Source organism: Sparus aurata, chromosome 9 (genome assembly GCF_900880675.1).
Source record: "Sparus aurata chromosome 9, fSpaAur1.1, whole genome shotgun sequence".
Taxonomy (NCBI): Eukaryota; Metazoa; Chordata; class Actinopteri; order Spariformes; family Sparidae; genus Sparus; species Sparus aurata.
Window position 1 is genome coordinate 12,209,381 of NC_044195.1, and position 21,597 is coordinate 12,230,977.

The following is a 21,597-nucleotide window of genomic DNA, read 5'->3' on the forward strand; positions in this document are numbered from 1 at the left end:
TACTAAGACAAAACACAGACACCCTGTGATACCAACAGTGTTATACCATTGGCTGACAAACCTTGTCAGAAGCTGGAACCAACCATCAGATTTCTTAGACAGACATAAACAAAACAATCATTTTGGACCCGACAAATATTTTAAAATTATTGATTCACAATCATAATTATGTTTTTAAGGAAAAGAAATATTGTTATTCTGCACCTCTCTACAAGCTCTGCAGATGGTTTTTTTTTATTATTATTTTTTTATGATTTTATTTTTACGACCATTGAGTAAATCCAAGGCAAAATTTGTATTTTTTTTCTAAGGAACTGCTTTGCACCAGTACATTATCCACACACAGGTTGAACATTGATATCAACAAAGTCACATAGGACCTCTGCAGATTTGTTCTTGACTTCAGCTTTGCACAGTTGCCTAAAACTTAAACATTGATTCATCTGTTCTTTTAGGGAGAGCGATATCTAAACCTCCAAAGCAACGTGACTATAAATACCTTTCATTCTGGATTACTCAATTCAAAATATGATCCCAACTCACCCAATTAGTTTCATGATATTTTAAATTGATACAGTATATCACAGATATGGCCATGGGTGTTTACGTCCACTGCCTGTAAAGATTAATAAGTGCAGCTTTGCGAAAGGTGAGTAATTTGTTTCACCCTTTACTGGCTAGAAAGCTTTCGGGCTGTGTACGTCTGTTCAGTTTAATCTTAATTGAGGGTTTGTGCATCAGGTACAGATTCGAAAGGCTGTTAAAAATACTTTGAGCGATAGCGTTAAAAGACATATTTTTGCCAAAGTTTGAACAGTTTTGGTTATTTCAAGTGAGAGATTTCTGTCTGTGCCATGCTGTCTGTCTGAGCTCACTACTTTAAGTAAGCAGAATAAGGTGATATCGTACGCTTGTGCACCAATCAGGGATGAGCAGTATTTTAATCTGAATCTGATGAAAGTAGTGGGGTTGTTTGCTTATGTTTTGTTAATATGATAAAACCACACCTACACAGTCCTGATGATCAGTTGAGTTTTTAAGCATCAACTTCTTGATAAATTATACCTAAGAATGTTAATTTCCCGTGAACTTTATTTTTGCCTCTTTATTCAATACTAATTAGTTCTAATTAGACACAACATTCAGAAACAAGTTTCCAAAGTAGAAATGTCTTCATTGTAAATAGATTTTCATTTATAGTCTACGATACAAATAGCTTGTTATTTACATTTTTTGTTTATCTATTCCCTCGATTTTACCTTACTGTCATCAATCAACAGCCTCAAGGGTGCATGACTGGGACAACAACTGAAGCACAACTTGGACCCTTGCATTGGGTTTCCAGTGTTGCCTCAGTATCCGTATCTAATATTAGTATTAGGCCTTACATTTTGGAGGCTCCAAGAAAACAAGCTTCCCCTGACCAGAATGGCCACTAATGAAGCATACAGTGCACTGTAATAAATCTCGACACATCGACCCACAGCTTGTTCTATTGAGAGAGCTCTCCCAGCCGTGGCTTACACTGTTGCAGACAAACAGTGTCCCTTAATCTCACTCAGGCATATAAATGTTCACATATAATACATATATATGAGCACAAGCGCACATATCAGGACAAAATCCTAACACACATTGACAAGCAGTAGTGCAACCTGCATGTGAGTATATTGCTATGTCTTGAAATGTGGGGAGCTATTCTCTAGGGGCTTGTGAGCCATGGGTGTATGGCATCAAGACAGTGAGGCATTGTTTTACTACTTAAATTCAGTCTTTTCCTATCAGGCCAATGTAAAGCTATACTATGTAGGATTTTCTTAAAAAGACAATGGATAGTCTCATACAAAAGTAATCCCTCACAATCATAATTTATGACCCAGCAGAAATGACCCCGCCCTATGCCTGTATTTTCTTATTTTCTCAATATTTTGTTGTGTTCGAGATGTTTCTCGGTCCAAATGGCAGTGGATGGTTAGCCCCCAGCCAATAACGGTATGCCAGGTGTGAGGTTGGGATTGTATTAAAACGTATTGACCATGTTACAACGCGGTCTGCGTCTCTCTCTTGTGCTCTTGGTCTTTTATGTATGAAGAGCTGCAGGTCTATGTATCTGTTTGACTGAGGGCTGGGTTACACACATACACACAGGCAGAGAGGCAAACAGCAGACAGGATGACACTACACTTGGGCTGTATTCACACATAATTACAAAGGATCTGCAGCGCTTGTGTGGGTGTGTTTTGTTTGGAAAGTAACCTCTGTCAAACAATACGAAAATAATATTTTATTTACCAAATTCACTGCTTTGTTCTCACTAATCAACTCTCTATTTTCATTCATGCTCTTGCCTGCTTAACCACCACTGTGCTGTCTCTCTCTGTCTGAACCACTGAGCTGGGACGAGGGGTTAACTTTGAATGGAGTGTCTACCAAGAGCAACCAACAAATCCTGCATAGTATCCAAGACAGGGATTTAAATAAAAACACCTGTTTTGATGTCTTGTTGGTAACATGATTAAGGACCTGTTTCTTGCTGTACATCTCAATCATTAGCCATGTAACCATAAAGCATTTTTGGGTGCATTTGTGAATGTCACACCAGAAAGTTTATGCAAACGGAAACATTTGAAAAAAAAAAGAATTTACAAAAAGTCTTTTGCGACTCAGCGTTAATGAACAAAATGTTTGATGGAAACAGATTTTACAAAAACAAATACACTCTGACGTAGCGAACATTCAGCAAACGTGACTGATCAGCTGTTTCCACTCTCTGCTGTGCGGAACTTGGCCAATGCTAGCTGACATGCAAGAACAATTCCAACTTGCCCTATCGAAAGTAATTCCTGAAGACCTCTCTCCATTTGTCTCCTGGTTCGTTTACCTCTAGCCTCTGTTTACTTCTGTAGACACGTAGCCCACACCGCATCATCCTCTGACAAAATGACCCTTTCCATAGCCTAGTTCGTTCACTCAAAACAGTTGGAAGCGCACCAGATTATTATCATTTTTTTTTATTATTTGCAAACTTTCAAAAGTTCACTTAGAATTCACTTGCCATTTTATGGAAACATGGTTATTGTCTCCTGTCCCTTTATTTTCAGCTCCCTCACTATTGCAATCAGCTTATATGGTTCAGCTGTGCAGCAAGTGTTGTCATGCCTGCCCAGCTGACTATGGGTTTTGTAGTCCTTTAACAGATACCATGATGGGTTGTAGTCTTTGTTCTATTGTTTGATGACACTACCTTTCATAATATTACAACATCCATGTTTAGGATATTGTTCCACAGAGTGAATGCAATGCATAGTTGCTTTTCAGCTTACGGCTTGTTTAAAGACACTATCAGATTTATGTCTCCAGCCCTCTTAAGGATGGATTAAGAGCTGTGAAACACTGGAAATGGCCTATTTTACACCAAGAGGTGAGGAGGAGTACAGGCCTGCTGCAGTAACCATGGCAACAGGAGCGGATGGGAAGACCAGGTACCTCGTCCGAAGCAGGGCAAATTGGACGTTCCGCGACACTTCTTCACACTGCTCTCCAGAGACAAGGAGCAGGACAGAGGATGCTCACACTTCTTCCCAGCCCATCCCTCCTTGCAGTCACACCTGCCACAATTACACTGGCCATGACCTGTCGAGAGGAAAAAGATAAGAGGTGGAGGAAGCACAGGGGTGAAACAAAGTGGAGGCTTTGTACAAGGAAAATTCAACTAAGCCCACTGAGGGGGAAAAAACACCACTGAGTGATGTGGACACACCAGGCAGTGTGGGGAGTTGAGTAGGTTATGAAGCAGAAAAGTACAAATGTGTGTGTGTGTGTGTGTGCATGTGTGCGTGTGTGTGGATGTGTGTGTGTGTGTGTGTGTGTGTGTGTGTGTGTGTGAAGACTGATGAAGAGGAATTTAAAGAACAAAACAAAAAACAAACATTATCTTCCTCTAAGCTCCTGGTTGACCATCTTTGATTAAAACTGGTCCGGAGGATAAACAGAGAGAAACTGATAGAGAAAGATGAGATTCAAAATGTTAAAAGAAGTGAACTGTGCCTGCATTCTCTGCTGCAGTGAACTACACATGAAGGTTGTTAACTGCGTATGTGCTAGATTGCTAAAATATTTTCTGGTACATAAATTAGTTGTTGTGGGCACAATGGTACCATCCATCATATGTTGTTCATTAATTCTTGGAGAAACAGTGAAAGGTCATTCCCAGCCCTCTACATTTTATTGTTAAGTTTTATGGAAAGTTTCTTTTTTACAGCTGCAGAGTTGCAACAGAGTAGAATCAGATGGGAAGCTGTTGTTGGTGTGTTAAGTGCAAGAAACTGGATGGTGAACAATATTAAAGGGTAAACAAAATGATATACCAGTAGCTGTATATTGCATAGGTCAGTTCACTTTAAAGCAATACTTTAGCATTTTGCAACTGTGGCCATGCTAACTTCCTCACAGAGAGTTAGATGAGGAAAATTGACCGATATCAGTTTCTCATCCACACAGTTGCTAAATGGACACCAATGAGCCATTCGCTAGTTAACTTAGCTTAACATAAAGACCCTGAGGAAACAGCTTTCTGGGCTCAAAGGTATAAAGACCTACCAGCTCCTCTACAGCCAATCAACTAACACACATACGTTTGATTAAACTGTAAAAACCCTAAAGTATCAATGAAAACTTGCTTAACTATTTCTTGGCCAACCATCAGAGACTAAAATAAATTACTAGTCATAGTCCATTAAAGTTCTGCTTTTCTAAGCAAATGTTGTTACCTTTTGAAAGATTCATGCTAGTCTAGCTGCCTCCCTCCTGTTTCCAGTCTTTGTGCTAAGCTAAGCTAACTGGCTACTGGCTGCAGGTGAGTATTAGAAAGACAAACATAAGAGTGCTGTTGATCTCCTCATCTAACTCTTTTTAAGAAAGCAAACAGGCATATATCCAAGACACTGAGCCACTAATTTAACATTTTTTTCAAGGGAAAGTTTCTGTAAATGTTGCATATCTGCATACATGTACAGTATTTTTATGATCCTAAAACCTCATGCTGACCTGAGCAGAAGTCATCCGTGTATCGGTCGTAGGTTGCATGACAGTTCCTCTCATCGCACTCGCAGGTGTCTCCATGTATATCTCCCCAGTCGCCAGAGGGATCTACATCGTAACAGTTACACTCTCCACACACACAGGTCCCTGACAAACCCAATCACACAAACACATATTGTAAATTCACACTGTAAGGTTGTTGTTTTTTTCAGCTGTACAGTCCAAATAAATCAACAATGAGAACTGAGAAAAAACGAGTGAGATTATTAACAGGGGGGCAATCTTCTCCCACAGATGTGGGTGGTGGGTGGCAGGATATACTTTTCTAGTCAGCAGAGGCTATATCCAACAGGATAAATACAAGTTCTCCTCCTGTGTCATTCTTCTTCTTTAATCTACGTATCTGTCTGTTTCTTTCTCTCTCTCTTGTTTGCTTTACATCTTAGCCCAGGCGTCAACTGAGCAGCAGCAGCTAGTGGAAATCCCATTTTCTCTTATCAGCAGTGACAGAGCACAGGGAACCCCAGGGGAGCCAGGCCAGCTGGCAAGTCCGTGGGCTGTGGCTGGCGCGTGTCTGGCCCTTGGCCCTTGGTTCGGTCTCCCTCACCACCTCATAACCCTGGAGCCTCGGATTTATGGAGCCATGCACTTTTATGTCTGCCACAAATGTCACAGCCTGGCTTCACCGGAGCAGATTACAGCACCTGTACCAGTTACTGCTCAGAAACGTTCTATAAAGGCTTTATACAGTCTGTAAAATGGAACCAGAGCCGCTTTAGAGAATGCATTAACGATCTGTATATTTAGAGACTGTTTTTGACCTCTATCGTCACACAAAAGGGAACATTTCCTCTCTGTGTGCCTCATGCAACCATATTATCGCAGACTCAGACTGTTTTGATCAAAAAACCGCATACAGATGCACGTGTTTAGCCTTCAGCATTGTGTGGCTGTTGTCATTTTGACAGCACGCCAGTTAGTTTATTATTAGCCCAACTGTGGAGACTAGTTGAACCTAACAGACGGAGGGGGTCGGCAGCCTGTTGGAACAGAGTAAGAGAGTAATCCATTGTGCACTGTCAGTCAAATCGCTCACTCATCCATATCAGGGCGTGAGCAAAGCAGGAGATAAAGGTTAGCATTGAGCGCAGCAGGAGAGAGAGAGGGAGGACATTTTACAGTCTTCTACAAAACACTTCACATCTCTACATCTGTACTGGATGATGAAATCAAATCAAGCCGCCTTTATGTAATCATCGTTGTTGATCCATCTCCTATAATCACCAGGAATTATCTTCCGATGCTTTAAAGGAGGATTAATTTGGAGCAAAATGGTGGCATGTCATATAGGGATGGGAGATAAGAATCAAATTGTCTGGCTGGCGCGCTACTTGAGGCCAATCTGCCCCGAAAAATAACGATCGATTTAAATCACAATCACAATCAACAATCTAATTTGCGATCTTTTTTTCTCAATTTTGAAATGTGCTATTGTTTATAGCCGGACTGGAAATAGCACCGGAAATTTTCCTTTTGCCCTTTTGATCCAAAACATGATCTGAAGCTAGTGCCCTTACCTAACCTGACCTATTCCCTAAAGCTCCTGTGAGTAGGATTTAGTCATCATAACTTTCTCATTAATGCATAATCACCTCAAACGTATAACTGTCTAGATTTGCTATCTTAGAATGAGCCTTTTACTGCACATATACAGAGGGAGTGGGCACCTGCCATGGAGTCCACCATGCTGCACCGCCAAGTTTCTACAGAAGCCCTGAATGGAACAAACCAAACACTCACTCTAGAGAGCGCCTTTCATGTTTTGTGTTTTTAGCGGCCTTCGGCGTGGAGGGTGAGACGAGGGGTGCTCAGTTGGTTTCAATCTCCAACCACACTGCTCAGTGCCAGTAAAGCCTGCACACTGGACCTTAAGACCTTGCATTGGCAAGAGCTCCTCATCCGCCATGTCCCTAGCTGTAACTCATGTTGCATTATTAACTAATCAATGAGGTTATGTATAGTTTGGGAACGGGGCATTCAATACCCTGATCTCTACACTTGGCCAAAAAGCAGATTTTGCATGCCCTCTAGATCTATCACAATCAAAAGTTGTGAGGTGACCCACCCTTGCCAGCAGCCTTATCATACTTATTTTGTTTTTGCCTTGAATAGACATAACTAAATGTCAAAAGGTTGTTTTGTTTAATCAATTCTTCAAACTTTCAAACATCAACTTTCCAAACCTTTAAGACTTCCTGTACATACTGTAATGCTTTTTCTTAGCTAAGCTTTTGCTCAACAGAGAGAATAATGAAACTATATCAAAGCTAATAATCTTCTCTCCCACATGGATCAAAAAGCAATCAATAAAGGAATCCATAGACAATTCAATTGATAACAGTTGCTTTTGAAAGAATTGGGAAACACTGTCAAGCTTAATGAACCATCAGAAATAATGTGTCATGGTTGATTTTCACATAAAAACCAGTAGCAATAAATCATTTCAAACCGATGCGGACTCATTTTTAATTGCATTCATATTTCCTATATCCCTCTCTCTTGTTACTCTCGGGATTGTCTTTGCATGGCCTTTAAAGAAGAATACAATGGAATACCACACCATGTACACTGTGAATGGTTGTTCATGCTGTGTCAGCTGTGCACTTAACCATAAATCATAGGGGGCTCCGTCCATGTAGCCTACCATTTAGTCCTACCACTTAGCCAGCCCTCAGCCAGTCTACTGTAATTAATTTAAGGGGGAGCTTTAGTGAAATCCCTCAGGATCACTTGAGTCAGGTTAGTGAAGCTCTTTCTCTGACTGCCTGTCCACCAAACTCAGATGATTTTCAGTGGAATTTGTGTGATGATTTCTTGAGCCAGTCTCTGCATTTTTATCCATACTTTTTCCACTGTCTTCATCGCTTTTCATCTTCTTACTTAGACAGGTTGATGTCAAAGATGACCCCTCATCTCTGGTAGATCGCAGAAGTGGACCACACTGAACTGGTCAGATATACTGGGATCTAATGTATTTACATCTAGATTGAATATCCTTTCCCTTCATTTCCATCAGTTCTTCCAGGACAGCGCGTTTTCCTCCTCTAATGACTCCAGATAACAGACAGGAAATGAACCTGAATGTTTGTTTCCTGTTTCTGAGCAGCATAATTCAATTAGAATCGTCACCATTGGGATGGATTCTAATGAGTTGTGTAGCTGTACGGTCAAGCTGTAAGGTGTTGTGTGAATATTATGCATCTATTTTCTTATTTAAATTTCCATTAATGATGATATCACATTCAAAATTGACATTATAATTGAATCAACAATCATGAAATAACCATACAAGATGGGATCCCAGACTACTCTGGTTGTGTGTTGTATGCTGGTGTTGAAGCCTGTAAACAGACCTCTGTTGCTGCAGATTTTGCCATCTGGAGATGTGCATCTCCTCTTGCTTTCCCACGGGCTGATGTCACACAGGAATTCACATCTGTCTCCATGCCAACCAGCAGCACAGTAACAGTTTCCACAGTAACACTGGCCATGGCCTGGAAGCAGATCCGAGAGTGATGAGTTCACCTCAGCGTTAAACAGATTTCACCTTGTTACTCATTTACATTCTCAGGTTTTAGGATTCAAAGAGGATCGTATAATTACTGCAGATGGTGATGATGTTCTATTTGTGCCAAACAAAATCAGAAAAGATGCCCTTTTCAAAAACACAATGTACTAAGATTCAACATTTGACATTTGTCGTGAGTGCTTTTAAGTGGTAATGTTAGAATTTGTTTTTCAAAATGAACTTGTGAATGGCTAATTAACCCTGACAAACAGGCACAGAATCAAGCTGCAGAACACAGGGGTGAGTATAACACTGTTAAATCCAGTTGGCTGAGAACAGCTCAAATTACATTTAACTCCCAATTAACCTTCATGCACACATGGGGCTGATGTGTTTTCTTATGTTTAGTTAGAAAATGTACTTCAAAAAGAGCATCATGCTCATCTACAGATTGTTTGCTGTTGTACCAGTAAGGGCAGAACAAAAAAATGACAGTCTGTATAAAAAAATAAATACAAAAAATTTGTTAAAAAAAAAAGCAAAGATTTTAGTTTCAGGTGGAACCTTGGAAATGGACAAAAACATCATTTTTTTTTATCGTTATCTTTTTTAAAAACTGAAGAATACCTCTGTGATACATGAGAGACAAGGAAAACTAGCTCTAAAAAAAGCCCAGCCAATTCCTAGCTGCGCTGGCGAGCTTGGTAGCTAACAAGATGACATGACATTTTGGATTCCCTCAAAAGATTGTTTTTTTTTTGTTTTTTTTTTACTTTTAAAATGGGGCGGCTGTGGCTCAGTGGGTAGAGCTGAGGACTAGTGACCGGAAGCTCACTGGTTCAAATCCCTGGCTCCCCTGGGCGGGACTGAGCTACAAGCCGAAGCATCCTTGAGCAAGATGCTGAACCCCAACACTGCTCCTGATGTGCAGTTGGCACCTTCGTGGCAGCCACTGCCATCAGTAAGGGCCCTGCGATGAGCTGGCGTCTCATCCATAGAGCCACTGGATTTGGCCCCAGTATCCCCGCTCCACCTTGAAAAAGGTGGTATAAAAGCAGTAACATCACCCGCGACCCGCATGGATAAAGCGGAAGAAAACGAACGAACTTTTAAAAGCAATAATTTGTAGAAATTGGCATTATGTGAGCTTTAATAAAACTTTTTAATAAAACAAAAATAAACTTTCAGTTTTGCTTCAAAGGGGAAAGTTTGTATGACAGCTGATAACAATAAATAAGTCAACTGAGACAGAGTTTCACCATCTGTTAAACTAAGGTGTCTGTTCTGCTTTGGGTGAAGAGTGAAGGGGTGGGACGGGGTCTGTAGGGCATACCTCCGCACACTTCTCCGGTGTCCTCGTCCAGACACTCGCTGTCGTCACACTCACAGAAACGTCCAGTCACCAGACCCCTGTCGTCCTCATTGTTACACATGCAGCTACCACAGTGGCAGGTGCCTATTGAAGATAACAGCTTTAGGGACAGTTCATCACAAAATCAAAAAATACTTTTTTTGTAGTGCTATTTATTCATCTAGATTGTTCTGGTTTAAGTCTCTGAGTTTTGGAGATAATAGGCAGTAGAGATGTCTTCCTTCTCTAGAATATAATGCTACTAGATGGCACTCTGGAAATACATTTGAAAAAACTCACCAGCAATGTCTTTTTCCAGAAATCAAAACAATCTACAGACCCTGTTGTGTGCAGTATCATGTCGGAACTATTTTCTTTCACTGCTGCTGAGGTTGTCAAAGATATCTTTTGGTGCTCTGAGCGCCAAAATTGTCCAGGGAAGACAGACATCTCTACAGCCAGTATCTGTAAAAACTCAGCAACTGTGTTTTTGATTCTGGGGTGAACTGTCACTTTGAGTTTTGCTGAAAAAGGGTCAAGTTTGTTTGTGTGTATATGTTTGCAGTATGTGGTCAGTCATGGGTGGAAGGACGCATGGATGTACGTTTTGATGCAGTGAACTTTGAGACCAAGAGCCCAGCTGGTTAGCAGATGTGCATTGGAGGCGCCATCATCATGTGACAACAAAGCTAGACTGGTGTCTGAAGGTGGTTGGGTTATATTTGTGTGTGTGTGTGTGTATGTGTGTGTGTGTGTGTGTGTGTGTGTGTGTGTGTGTGTGTGTGTGTGTGTGTGTGAGCGGACACCCACATTTGTGTTCATCCTTCATTTAGCTGGGGACCAGTGGTGGGGTTGGGCCTCGGTAGGTGAGGGGTTGTCATCCCAGACATCTGCTCACAGTGTGTGTCTTCATTGTACCAATGATCAACCAAGTGTCCACAGACATAAACACACAAACCTGGACTTTGTGCATCACATGAGCTCTGGCTTATGAGATTTACGATGACATTTAATTATCAATACTTACTTATAGTATTGTTAACTCAAGAGGTCACTCTTCCCAATGATGCTGATTCATGCATGGATTTATTTAATGTACCTGCGTTAGCGAAAAGAGATGGTTTACACTGATAGAGCACAAGTATCTGCCTCAACTGTAAGAACTGAACTGAAAGGGCTTATCAAGTTGTAACCAATGGCTTTATTATGGTTAATACAAGTGTAAATCCACCGTGACTTTGCCACTTAGTTTGCGGACTACCATTTTAAAGACTCGAGTTGTGCATCACAGCCACCATCAATCCTACTTTTGGACAAGAGGGTAGAATTGCAGAGGACAGGCAATGCTACCTGACTGGATGTGACTAAGATCCTGGGGACCCGCTGTGATAGCGACTTGTCAATCATAAGGTAGCCACGCCCAATTTCATAACCTGTTTTATTATCTATTTTACTCTAAATGGGAGCATCATTTACTAAATCATGCTGTAGTGATGAAGACTTGATAGATACCATAAAAGTATTGTTAAACTGTTTACTGAGCAAATCAAGTGAGAAGTAAGGCCATTTTCTCATAAGCTTACATCCAATCAGATTAATTTTGGAAACCAGTGGAGTCACCGCCTGTTAGCTTGACTTTGTCCATATATTTGATTGGTAGAAGCCATTGAGAAGGACAATCTCATTGGAGCATATAAGCTACAGTATCCAATGATAAGAAATCAGAGCTGTGCAGTAGGTTTCCCAACCTAGCAACATATGACTTTTCTTTATAGATGGCTTATTACTGGCTTTCAAAGCGTTTTTGGGAGAGCCATTAGTTACAACTTTACTGAATATCTCAGCTGTTGGAAAGTGGTACTAAAGCAAAATATTAAAAGTGTAATTTCATATAATTTTTTTGTGGTAAATGTGTCAGTATGTGTCTGTGAATATGCAGTACTGGTAGATTAAATTCTAAGTGCACTCTTTAAGACTGATTCTGTGTATACATGTGCATGTGTGCATGTGTGTGTGTGTGTGTGTGTGTGTGTGTGATCACAGTACCTCGGTTGGAGCACACCACCCCCTGTGGGTTTTTGCACAGCTCTTTGCTCTTCTTGTTGGGGAGGTTACACTCCTCCTGGAACTGGCAGGCATCTCCTGACCAGCCTTCGTCACACTCACACGTCCCACAGTCACAGAAGCCGCGGTCTGAGGGGAAACACACCACACGCTGTTTATCGATGGTGAAAAGCATGCCCAGTGCCGGCGCTGCAAATCACTCTATAAACACAAGAACACGGTGTTATCTTAAAACCGACTTGATGGCATTGCTCTACCAGAAGAGTGCGTGAATTAGCGTTTTGAAATTCATTTGTCTCCCTTGACTCCTAATTATTATAAGGAACCCGTTGTACTCCCAGTTGTCTTTGTTTTAGTAGATGTTAAATATCATACATTTCTCCGGAGATGCATAAAGGCTCGTCTAAGCAACCAGGCAAGGAGTACAATTTGTCTTTTATATCTTTTCAGTCTCATTTGCAGTACAACCCCTTTTTGTTTCAAAAATTTCAGGATGATATATTAATTTCCCCATCCATCACTCAGTAGGAGCATTGCAGTGCTCAGAGGACCCACGCAGGCAGCCTGGAACACTATTTCTCATCATTCTGATGGCCGTAGTGAGCATTATGAAAAACAGGAGGGATCATGTGATGCAAATGGAGGGCTGTTGACAAGTTATTATAAATGTTGCTCCCATTGCATTGAGCAGCACGGGGCCTTGTATGTCACACTCAATCATTCTCCTGACTCGTTCATCATGTAAATGTGGTGTCCTTTTCAAGGGCTATCCATCAGTCATTAAAAACAGGCAAGTCCCCTGTCTCTGCTCATTATCGATACGTCTCAGGGGACGCTTGGGGACAGGTTCAAGGGAAGGAAGAATGTGGAAAGTGCACTTAGAAAGGAAGCGACAGTGCAGGTACAATACAATCTTGAGGAAAATAAACTGGTTAGAGAGAAATTTCAAGGTTGAATGTAATTGTTCATTTAAGGTGAACAATTGTTGCACAATTTCATGTGTGCATGGGTAAAAATGTTAAATTGCTTTTCTGACTCTCAGCACAACTCTTTTGTGCCTGCACCATGTTTCTATGACTGAATGAAAGATTCCATTACGAATCCAGTCTGGGGTAAGGTTTATGCCTTGACAACACTGCAAAAACAAGGGAGATGAAAGGGAAGAAGAAGGGTGACAGGACGGATTTAGATGCTTGGGCAACAAATTCTTATTTCTGATATTTGATTCACTTTGGTTTAGGTTAGGAAAGGATGATTCTGGTTTTGTGTTAACAACAATCAGATAATGCAATATTGATGAAATCTGCTCCCTAGGATTCATGCACATGGACACTAAGTCTCCATTTGAAACTTTTCACAAAACATTTTGTCACATTAATTTTTGGAAGTATTTCACAAACTGCTGTGATACTGGGTCGAATTGCTGACACACAAACTGTGAAAATGGAGGGGCAGAGAATAGAAATAGAAATAGAAATAGAATGTGCTTTCTGCTGGCTGTCAAATAATTTGAATCTTTTTCCACCACCAATTTAAAAACAATAGAACATTGTTCAAAATTCCATCTTATTTCAACGTGGACACATATAAGTCAGCCATGATCTTTTAAAGCAGTGGGCATTCTCTTATGTGCTGCCTGCTCTAACACAGTCACACACGTCACAACCAAAGCTGTTTCTAAAGTACTTTGTGATTCTTGAACCACAGCCACTGTGCATTTGCTACCACAGTATGTTATTGCTCTGTGGTTGTTATTTGATTTTACACACTCAACACAGACTCGTGGAGATAATCAGAATAAGATTATATGTGTGGACATTTCTTCTCAGATTCATCATTTTGTTTGCGGGCGGGGAACTACCGCACAATCGCTGAAAAACCAGAATTAGATTAAGGTCTCTGCAATTTAATTCAGCAGAATATTACAAAGTCGCTACCACCCACTAGCCCACATTAATCTCCACTTGGTAATCACTCTGACATATAAAACGGCCCCTCTTTGTCTGCTGGGCAAAACTTTATGTGTGTGGGAAGGTGGCTGTCTGTCGACAGTATATCTTTCCTGGTGCTTCCTGAGCAGCAATTCTCTGTGACATGGGGGTGTTGGGGTCCATCCCACACTCCAGCGACGGACACATGCTCTCAGCCAATCAGGGTTTAGCCGGTGCCCGGATACATCCAATGGGGTCGGGAAGAGAGGTTGCATCCGTGCCAGCATCGATGACAGTAATAACAGGTGATGCCGCGTTACCATGATTAATTGTCCTTGACGAGGTGATGGTGAGTCATGCAGCAAGCTAATTTCAGGTTTAGAATTTAACTTGCTCATGCTTAATGATAAACAAAGTGTGATACTGAGAGAGATTATAAACGGAAATAGGTTTGTATGGAACATAATAATTCATCGGTTTTGACTGATTACTGGTTAAATATGTGTAGCGGAAATCATTTCCTCTCCGTGAGCAGAAAACATTTATCTCACTTACGTCTGAGGCACTCTTGGGCCTATTCTGAGATTTCAGCCACACTTGAATGTAAGACGTGCATTACATATTGCAAATCTGAAAGAAAGAAAAAAACTGCCTCCGTGCTCATTTATTTCTTGCAATTGATTTTTCATCTCCAAATGACATTTCCCCACTTACTTTGTTTAGATCCTGTTCTTCATAACATGGCACTCATTTCAGTGAGTAATTATTCCTCCTCGCTTTCCTCCCTCTGTGGCTTACGGAGCGTGAAACGGCAGCTAGTCAGCTCGTGTTCATCGGGAAAAGGTCTGGGAGACACCTGTCTCAGGTAATAACTCATTCTCTGCGCCTCAAAAAGAGGAACTCAGGCTTTTCATCCCTCCGTTATTTCTGTACATTTCTCTGGGCATCTATTTGTCAACTTCCCTCTAAAGATGTTTTATTCAAACTCTCTACAGGAACGATCGCAGCAACGCAGAACCACTTGCTGCTGCAAAATAAACTCTTTTACTAGTGGACTTGGATACACTTGAGTGGCTTTTTCTCCTTGCAGCCCACACTGGAATCATTAGGTGACTCACCGCACAGGCACACTGCCCAGCAAAGCTCAGAATATCTAAGTGAGAGCACATCAAAATATGTACTAGAAGAAAAAAAAAAAAATCACCGAGATGAACAATTTAACGGGCTGTAATGGCTTAAGTACTGCATTCCACTGCGGGTCCCTATTTTCAGTTTTTTTCTCCCTCTCTTGTGGAAATCAACAGAAATGATGTACTAAACCTATTAGTCAGTTTGGTCAGGCTGCCATTTGCGAGTTGTTTCCCCATGTCTATATCATCTGTCTATATCCATATTGGAAGCAACATCATAAGCTTATGTAATACTGACAGAACGTGGATCTAAAGGGGTTTGCTTTGGAACGGCACCGGACAAACAGACTTCTTACAGTATGTGCTGCTGACATCAAACCCCCTTGTGTTTGGGTTCTCCTCTGGCTCTGGCAGGGGGGGCACAGAGGCTGGGGACTGTGCCAGGAACCCCATAGCCTTGGAAAGTGAGGCAGAGAGGCTAAAATGTGTTCTTAGAAAACCCCCCAAAACAGCCATCCATCAGGGGGGAAATGGGTTTAGGCTGTGACTGTGCCACCATTTTAACTGCTCCTTTGAGGTCAGGTGAGAGGAGACCAGTATGATGAAGTCTGCCAGAATCATTACGTTACAGACTGTTTTGGACTGCAGACATACCTGGCTTTCTGCCTCGATCCACATCAGTGGCTGGAGGGATGGTACAAGAGAGAACTATTGACTTGAGTGCGATCAAACACTTTATGTGCCATTACACTAAGTGTTGTTAAAAGAAAAAAAATATATATAAATCATTAAGTTCCAATGAAGATTGAACTCAAAGGATGATTGCTGGCTGAGGGGTTGAGTCTTGATATAATCATATATCGCTACCCAATATTGTCACAGTAATTTACTGACAAGAGTTGTAATTACAAGTGGGTTTTTTTTGGTGACAATGCTAGCCTGCAGAGCCCCGGACCACCCTCTGGGTTTCTGACGATAGAAAAAGACCATAAATCGCAGAGGAGCACAGCCTGTCTGAACGCACCCACCAGAGAAAAACACTTTGCTCGGCTCAGCTCAGACAGGAAGAGAGAGAGAGGGAGGGAGAGACAGCAAGAGTGAGGCGGGAGAGAGGTTTCACGTGGCTCATCAATGAGCGGAAAAAGAGGGAAGGCTGTGAAAGGGAGAATGGAAACATTGCCACGTCGGCCCTCATCAGTGACCACAGGGAGTGACACGATTACAAAAATGACCGCAAGAGCTTGGTTTTAATATTCCTTCAAACACTGGAAAACCGGGTTAAATGCTCAGAGGTCCTGTTTTTCATGTACTGCTGGTTAGTTCTTTTGAGAGGGAGATGTAAACACGGAGGAGCACGATGACAGGAAGGCTTTGCACAGTTGGTGAACAGATGTTAGTCCAGGTCATCGTCCCATCGCTCCGCTACAAGATGGGATGAGCCGGGGGGAGGGAAAAACAGCATCAGCGCCTGTGTGTTTAAAATCCACACCAGCTCTGCTAAACCAAAACTTAAGTATTCCCTCTTACTACACAAACATCCCTCACAAATAAGTTCCATTATATTTGGATGCAAAGGATGTATTTTCAGCACCATCATGGAACATTCCATGGTACAAATGGTGTGCAATAGCACTGGCAGCTTTTCTTGCCATGGCTCAAGTAGCATTCTAGCCATAGTGGAGCTTTTTAAAGGGGGATCAATGTAATAATTTGAATGTATTGTATTACACTTATGTATTGGCCATATGTGAGTGGATTTTAACAAAATATGAAACGAGAGACCTTCCCCGTCTCTACCAGTCATCTATACAAGCCTGCTGACAATTTGTTGAAGTACTTTAGTGCTGCTGTGGATTTCATCGTGAAGTATTTTCCGTGACTTTACGCACTTTCGTGAGTGCCTCGTCTCAGCAGCTCACTCCACTCGGCTAACAGAGAGAGAGCGTCAGTAGCTAACAATCATTTAGTTTTAAAAAGGTATCTGCTTACATAAACTCATGATCGGCTTCCACCACAGCACATAAGTACAACAGAGTTTAAGAAGTATAACAGATTTTTTATCTTATTTTTTTATTATTATTATTTTTTATTTTTTATTATTTTTATTTTTTTTGCCTTGCTGTCTTTGTCTTGCTGTCCAAACAATTCAACGCACCACTTTTGTAGTAGTACCATCATGTACGCAGTAGATTGAATACGTGGGAGGCTAATTTACCAGTGTAAATTCCTATTTGAAATTCTGATATCATTGATTTCCCTCAACATACAAACACAGAAGCATTCGAAATGATTCCTACAATAGGTTTACATCTAGTGGTATGGTCATTTTGATATTCTAAACTGAGATACTTTATATATAGAGGATCACAGCAAAAAGAAAGGAAAACACCTTGAACTGAGGAGCCTGTGTGTGCCTATTCTGGGGACAAGAAAGTAGTCCAAATGTAAAAAGAAAGTGCAACTCCTTTTCTCTAAAAATAAATGACAAGGAGACCTCCTGTATTCATCTTCCTCTAATTATTCCTGCTGATAACAGGGACATTTTAGAAAATACTGGCATAATACCTGTATCCCAGCATGCACTGGGAAAGAACACTCTGGGGGGTTTACTGTATTCATCTTTATGAATACACATATAGTATATAAATGTAGAGTTTCCAGTTCAGTTGGCTTAGATGTCTATTGACAGGAAAACATAAAGGAAACCCACTCAACAAAAGGAAAGACGATACGCACTCCCCATGAAAAAGAATCGGGCCTTATATCAAAGCGAGGGCACTCTTCACAGTTGAAAATGGAACTGAATGTAATAAAAGGCCTTTTTTTTTTTTACTCATGGGTTTTACTCAACCGGACAAGAAATGTTATCAATACAGATTTTCTAAAATATGTTAATAAGATCTACATTTAAACATGTATCATCCTCATCTTCTTCATCCAGCTTGACTTGTTGCTCTAATTGAGAGGATCCGGAGGAGCCCGTGTTTGCCTGGTGAATGCCATCCAAGCTAAGAGACCATTCCAATGCCAGGAAAGCTAATGTTTTTGGAAAGCAAAAACACACAGTTTATCCCTAAGGAGAGAAAATCTATTGGATCTTATCAGCGGGGCAGTTGTGAGAGGCAGAGATAAGGGAGCTGCGGGGAGAGAAATTGGCTGCCAGTGTCAGACAGCAGACCATGCATGCTGCACGGGCCATTGAGCAACTGGGGGGAGGGTGTGTGTGTGTGTGTGTGTGTGTGTGTGTGTGTGTGTGTGCGGGTGCGTGTGCCTTTTCTTATCAATATGCTTTGAATATTATCCTGGGCCCTTTATGCACACATGCACATGAATGTAATAGTATGTGGTTGGTTGTGTATATTTGTGCACATGAATGTAACACTAAGAGAGCTTGATCCTGTCTGTGTGTGTGTGTGTGTGTGTGTGTGTGTGTGTCCGGTGTGTCTTGGTGTGAAAACCCATCCCTCTTCTAATACATCTCGGTTCCATTTGCAGTCTGTGTACCAGTGAGTGAAACCCCATTATCAGGCTGAAGCAGGGCCTTCTCGCTCCAGACTGCTGAACCATAATGAGCTCCTCACAGCAGCCAACTTGTCTCCCCAAATAAATCACCCTACCCCTCACGTGCACGCACACACACACGCACCCATATCTCCATTAGACCTGTTCTGGATGCACACATATCTCCATTAAACCCTGACACTCATAGCTCAGTGACTATAGAGGACGCCGCACAAACAGATGAGGGTCCTTTTTTCTTTACATTGACTCCGAGGGAGCAGCCCTTCACACAACTTCCAGGGTGTATCATCTGATAATGGTAAGTTTTGGGGGAAACGTTGCAGCCGGTCCGCTTTCACTTTAAAACTAATGCAGTCCACCAAAATAACTCTGCAATAACTTCTATCTTTGCGAGAGTTCTAATCCTGAGTTTCAGTTGAAATGGTCATTTTACGATTCCGCAGATTGTTGTGCAGCAGAATTCTATTACACTGAGAAGTTTTTCCTCTGAGGGTTGACTAAATATTCGAAAAACCTCTGAGTAAAATTTGCTAATATCCAACAGAGCCATAAACTACTCCCTCCTAAAAGACCTTGTAGTTAAATATACTACCATGAGTTTTCAAATGGCCGTAAAACAGTCTCAATGTAATAATACCGATGCCTCTATATGACCACATTAGCGAGAAGATTGGTCATTTCTATACAGTTAATCCTAATGTCTTTCAAGGGTGATTCTGATCCCCTGCAAAATCAGATGAAGTTATTCAGGGCAAGCCGAGCAGATGAGCCTATGTTTACATTTTCACTGTCAAAGTTTTGCAGGACCTAGAACGTTAGCCTTAAAAGTAAGCAGAAAGACACTTTTCTTCAGAGAATTTCATTCTTGACATTGCATTTTATGCTTACGGCTGATAATGGAGCAAATTGAGGTGTGAAGGTGAAAAACCAATTACTTGCCTGGTCTTAGACAGGTATGTAGAACAGGGTATGTTGATAACTTTGGCTTCTTCAATGAAATTACCATTATGGAGCAATCCAATTCTTTAGTTGTAGGTGTGGGCCAATATTGTACCTGCCATACTGGTGGTGGATCCTACATGTTGACTGGCCTGATGTACTGCCATGCACGCAGCGCTTTAACCTACAGACATGAAGCACTTAGTTTCAAAGATTGCTTGCCAATTTGCAGATATTTCAGGTTTAAGGCGGAAGAAAATGGTGAGCCAAGGGATTCAAATGAGGCTACCTGTCGTCCGCATGTCAGAAGGTTTTAACTAAACAGGGGCAACACCGAGAATTTGCAGTCAGGTTTGCGATGTTTGGCCGAGACAATATTGCGATATGCGATTTCGGATATCACCCAAGCCTTGTCGGTTGTTGGCTTACATACATACATATGTGTGTTATTGATCTTACTCAGTCTCAAGCATTCTTTCACCCGCTTCCAAAACAAATGGACACACGAAGAGGATCAAGATCTTCACATCATGAGGTGGTGGAAGCACTTCTGCTTTTGACTGCAGGGAATGCTAGAATCAACTCAACACGGAAGTTCCCTGTACTTACTTGCTTGTAGACCCACATTTTGGCCACTTTGGCAGGGGGTAACACAACAAGCTGTAATCTGACATACTGTGTTTTAGCATTAACTAGTTAAGTTGATAATGCAGTCTGTAGCTTTCTTAAACAGTGAGTATAAAACATGGCAACATTATTCAGTGGGAGTCCAATATTTACTCTCCCTTAGGTTTCTTTTGCTTTGACCTACTCCTGGGGGAAGTATCGGACTCTTTAAGTGCACCACTATGTTGCTAATTCTGTCTGGTCTTTTGTTTGGTGCTGGGCAGGAAGCGTGCAGTGGATATTTGGGTAACATTGCTGAAAAACAGCTGCACTTGAGAACAATGCTGACGAGAGTGAATCACAGTAAAGTTGTGGTGTCCCGTAAAACGATAATAATACGTTTAAAGACGTTATAAAGCTTCATAGATCTGCTGTGGGTAACGTCAAGGTCTGATGATAACTCTTCCCACCATGAGCAACCCCTTCCACATTACATGTAGCCATTTTGATTGATTGTTAATATAAAAATATTGATTATAGCAGCTCCAAGAAAAGAGCCCCATAAACTGCTGCCATAAAGTTAAGTCGACCTAAACAAGCTGCAGCTGAAAACTGAACAATGTAGCATTCATCAAGCTAAGATTTACTGCAGGGCTGTTGTATTTTACTGCGGTAGTTTTAGGTGTACCTGATACATTAGCACATAGTAAAAATCCATGTCACTGTTCCCTTACTATGATATTAACTTATATGATGATATCCATCCAGCTTAATGAGCTAAGTAAATTGGAACAGCTGACAAACCGGTCTCCTTATTCTAGAGAAATTGCTTTTTTTTGTTGTTAAATAAGAATCTGGGCTCATCTTGGAAAATTGATGTGCAAGGTGAAGAGTATCTCGAGAGACGACTTGCTCCCGAGTGTGGATGTTCTTTCCGAGAACTTGCAAAAATGTGCAGGCAACAGGCTAAGTTCAAAGCTGTGCCTCCCAACAACAGCTAATGCCTCGGTAAAGTGCAGGAACCAACCAGCTGTCTGCTACCAATGAAGGCCTTTGAAGTGCTGCCAAGGTGATGCGGGCTCTCGGAGACACAATGCTGCACCCCTCTGATTTGGCAAGGAAGAGGGAAACACATGTGCAACCAAAATACTCTAAAATCACTTGGAGACCGTGAAATGCATGTTTCTCTGTTTGAAATCATATCAAACGAGCGAGACAATAAAAACCTGAAAAAATCTTGTAGGTTTTCTTTGGCTTACACCCTGGGGCTCTCTGTTCGTCCATGCATCTGGCTTAAGCAGACACTCAGTGTCAGCTGGAGAGTCCATCTGCAAGCTCACAGTGAGGTGGTCTGCTGCATCACTTGCTGACCCGTCACTAACAACCACAGCAAGCTAGTAAAGTAAGTGGATCCATGTGCCTGTGCACTACCCTTCACACGAAACC

General features: G+C 41.4%; 1 protein-coding gene across 2 annotated transcripts in view; it reads right to left on the bottom strand.

The window, feature by feature from the left end:
• The window catches only part of itgbl1 (integrin, beta-like 1), a 53,943-nt gene that overhangs the window by 27,134 nt on the left and 5,212 nt on the right, over window positions 1–21,597 (bottom strand). For both annotated transcript variants that reach the window (XR_003985166.1, XM_030427763.1), the window contains exons 3-7: window positions 12,006–12,152; window positions 9,942–10,064; window positions 8,454–8,594; window positions 5,047–5,187; window positions 3,487–3,633 (exon numbers count right to left, since the gene is read on the bottom strand). Coding sequence is in view for 1 of the 2 variants with exons in the window: in XM_030427763.1 (XP_030283623.1) it covers window positions 3,487–3,633; window positions 5,047–5,187; window positions 8,454–8,594; window positions 9,942–10,064; window positions 12,006–12,152 (699 nt within the window). In the remaining variant the exon portion in view is untranslated. The remainder of the gene's footprint in view (window positions 1–3,486; window positions 3,634–5,046; window positions 5,188–8,453; window positions 8,595–9,941; window positions 10,065–12,005; window positions 12,153–21,597) is intronic.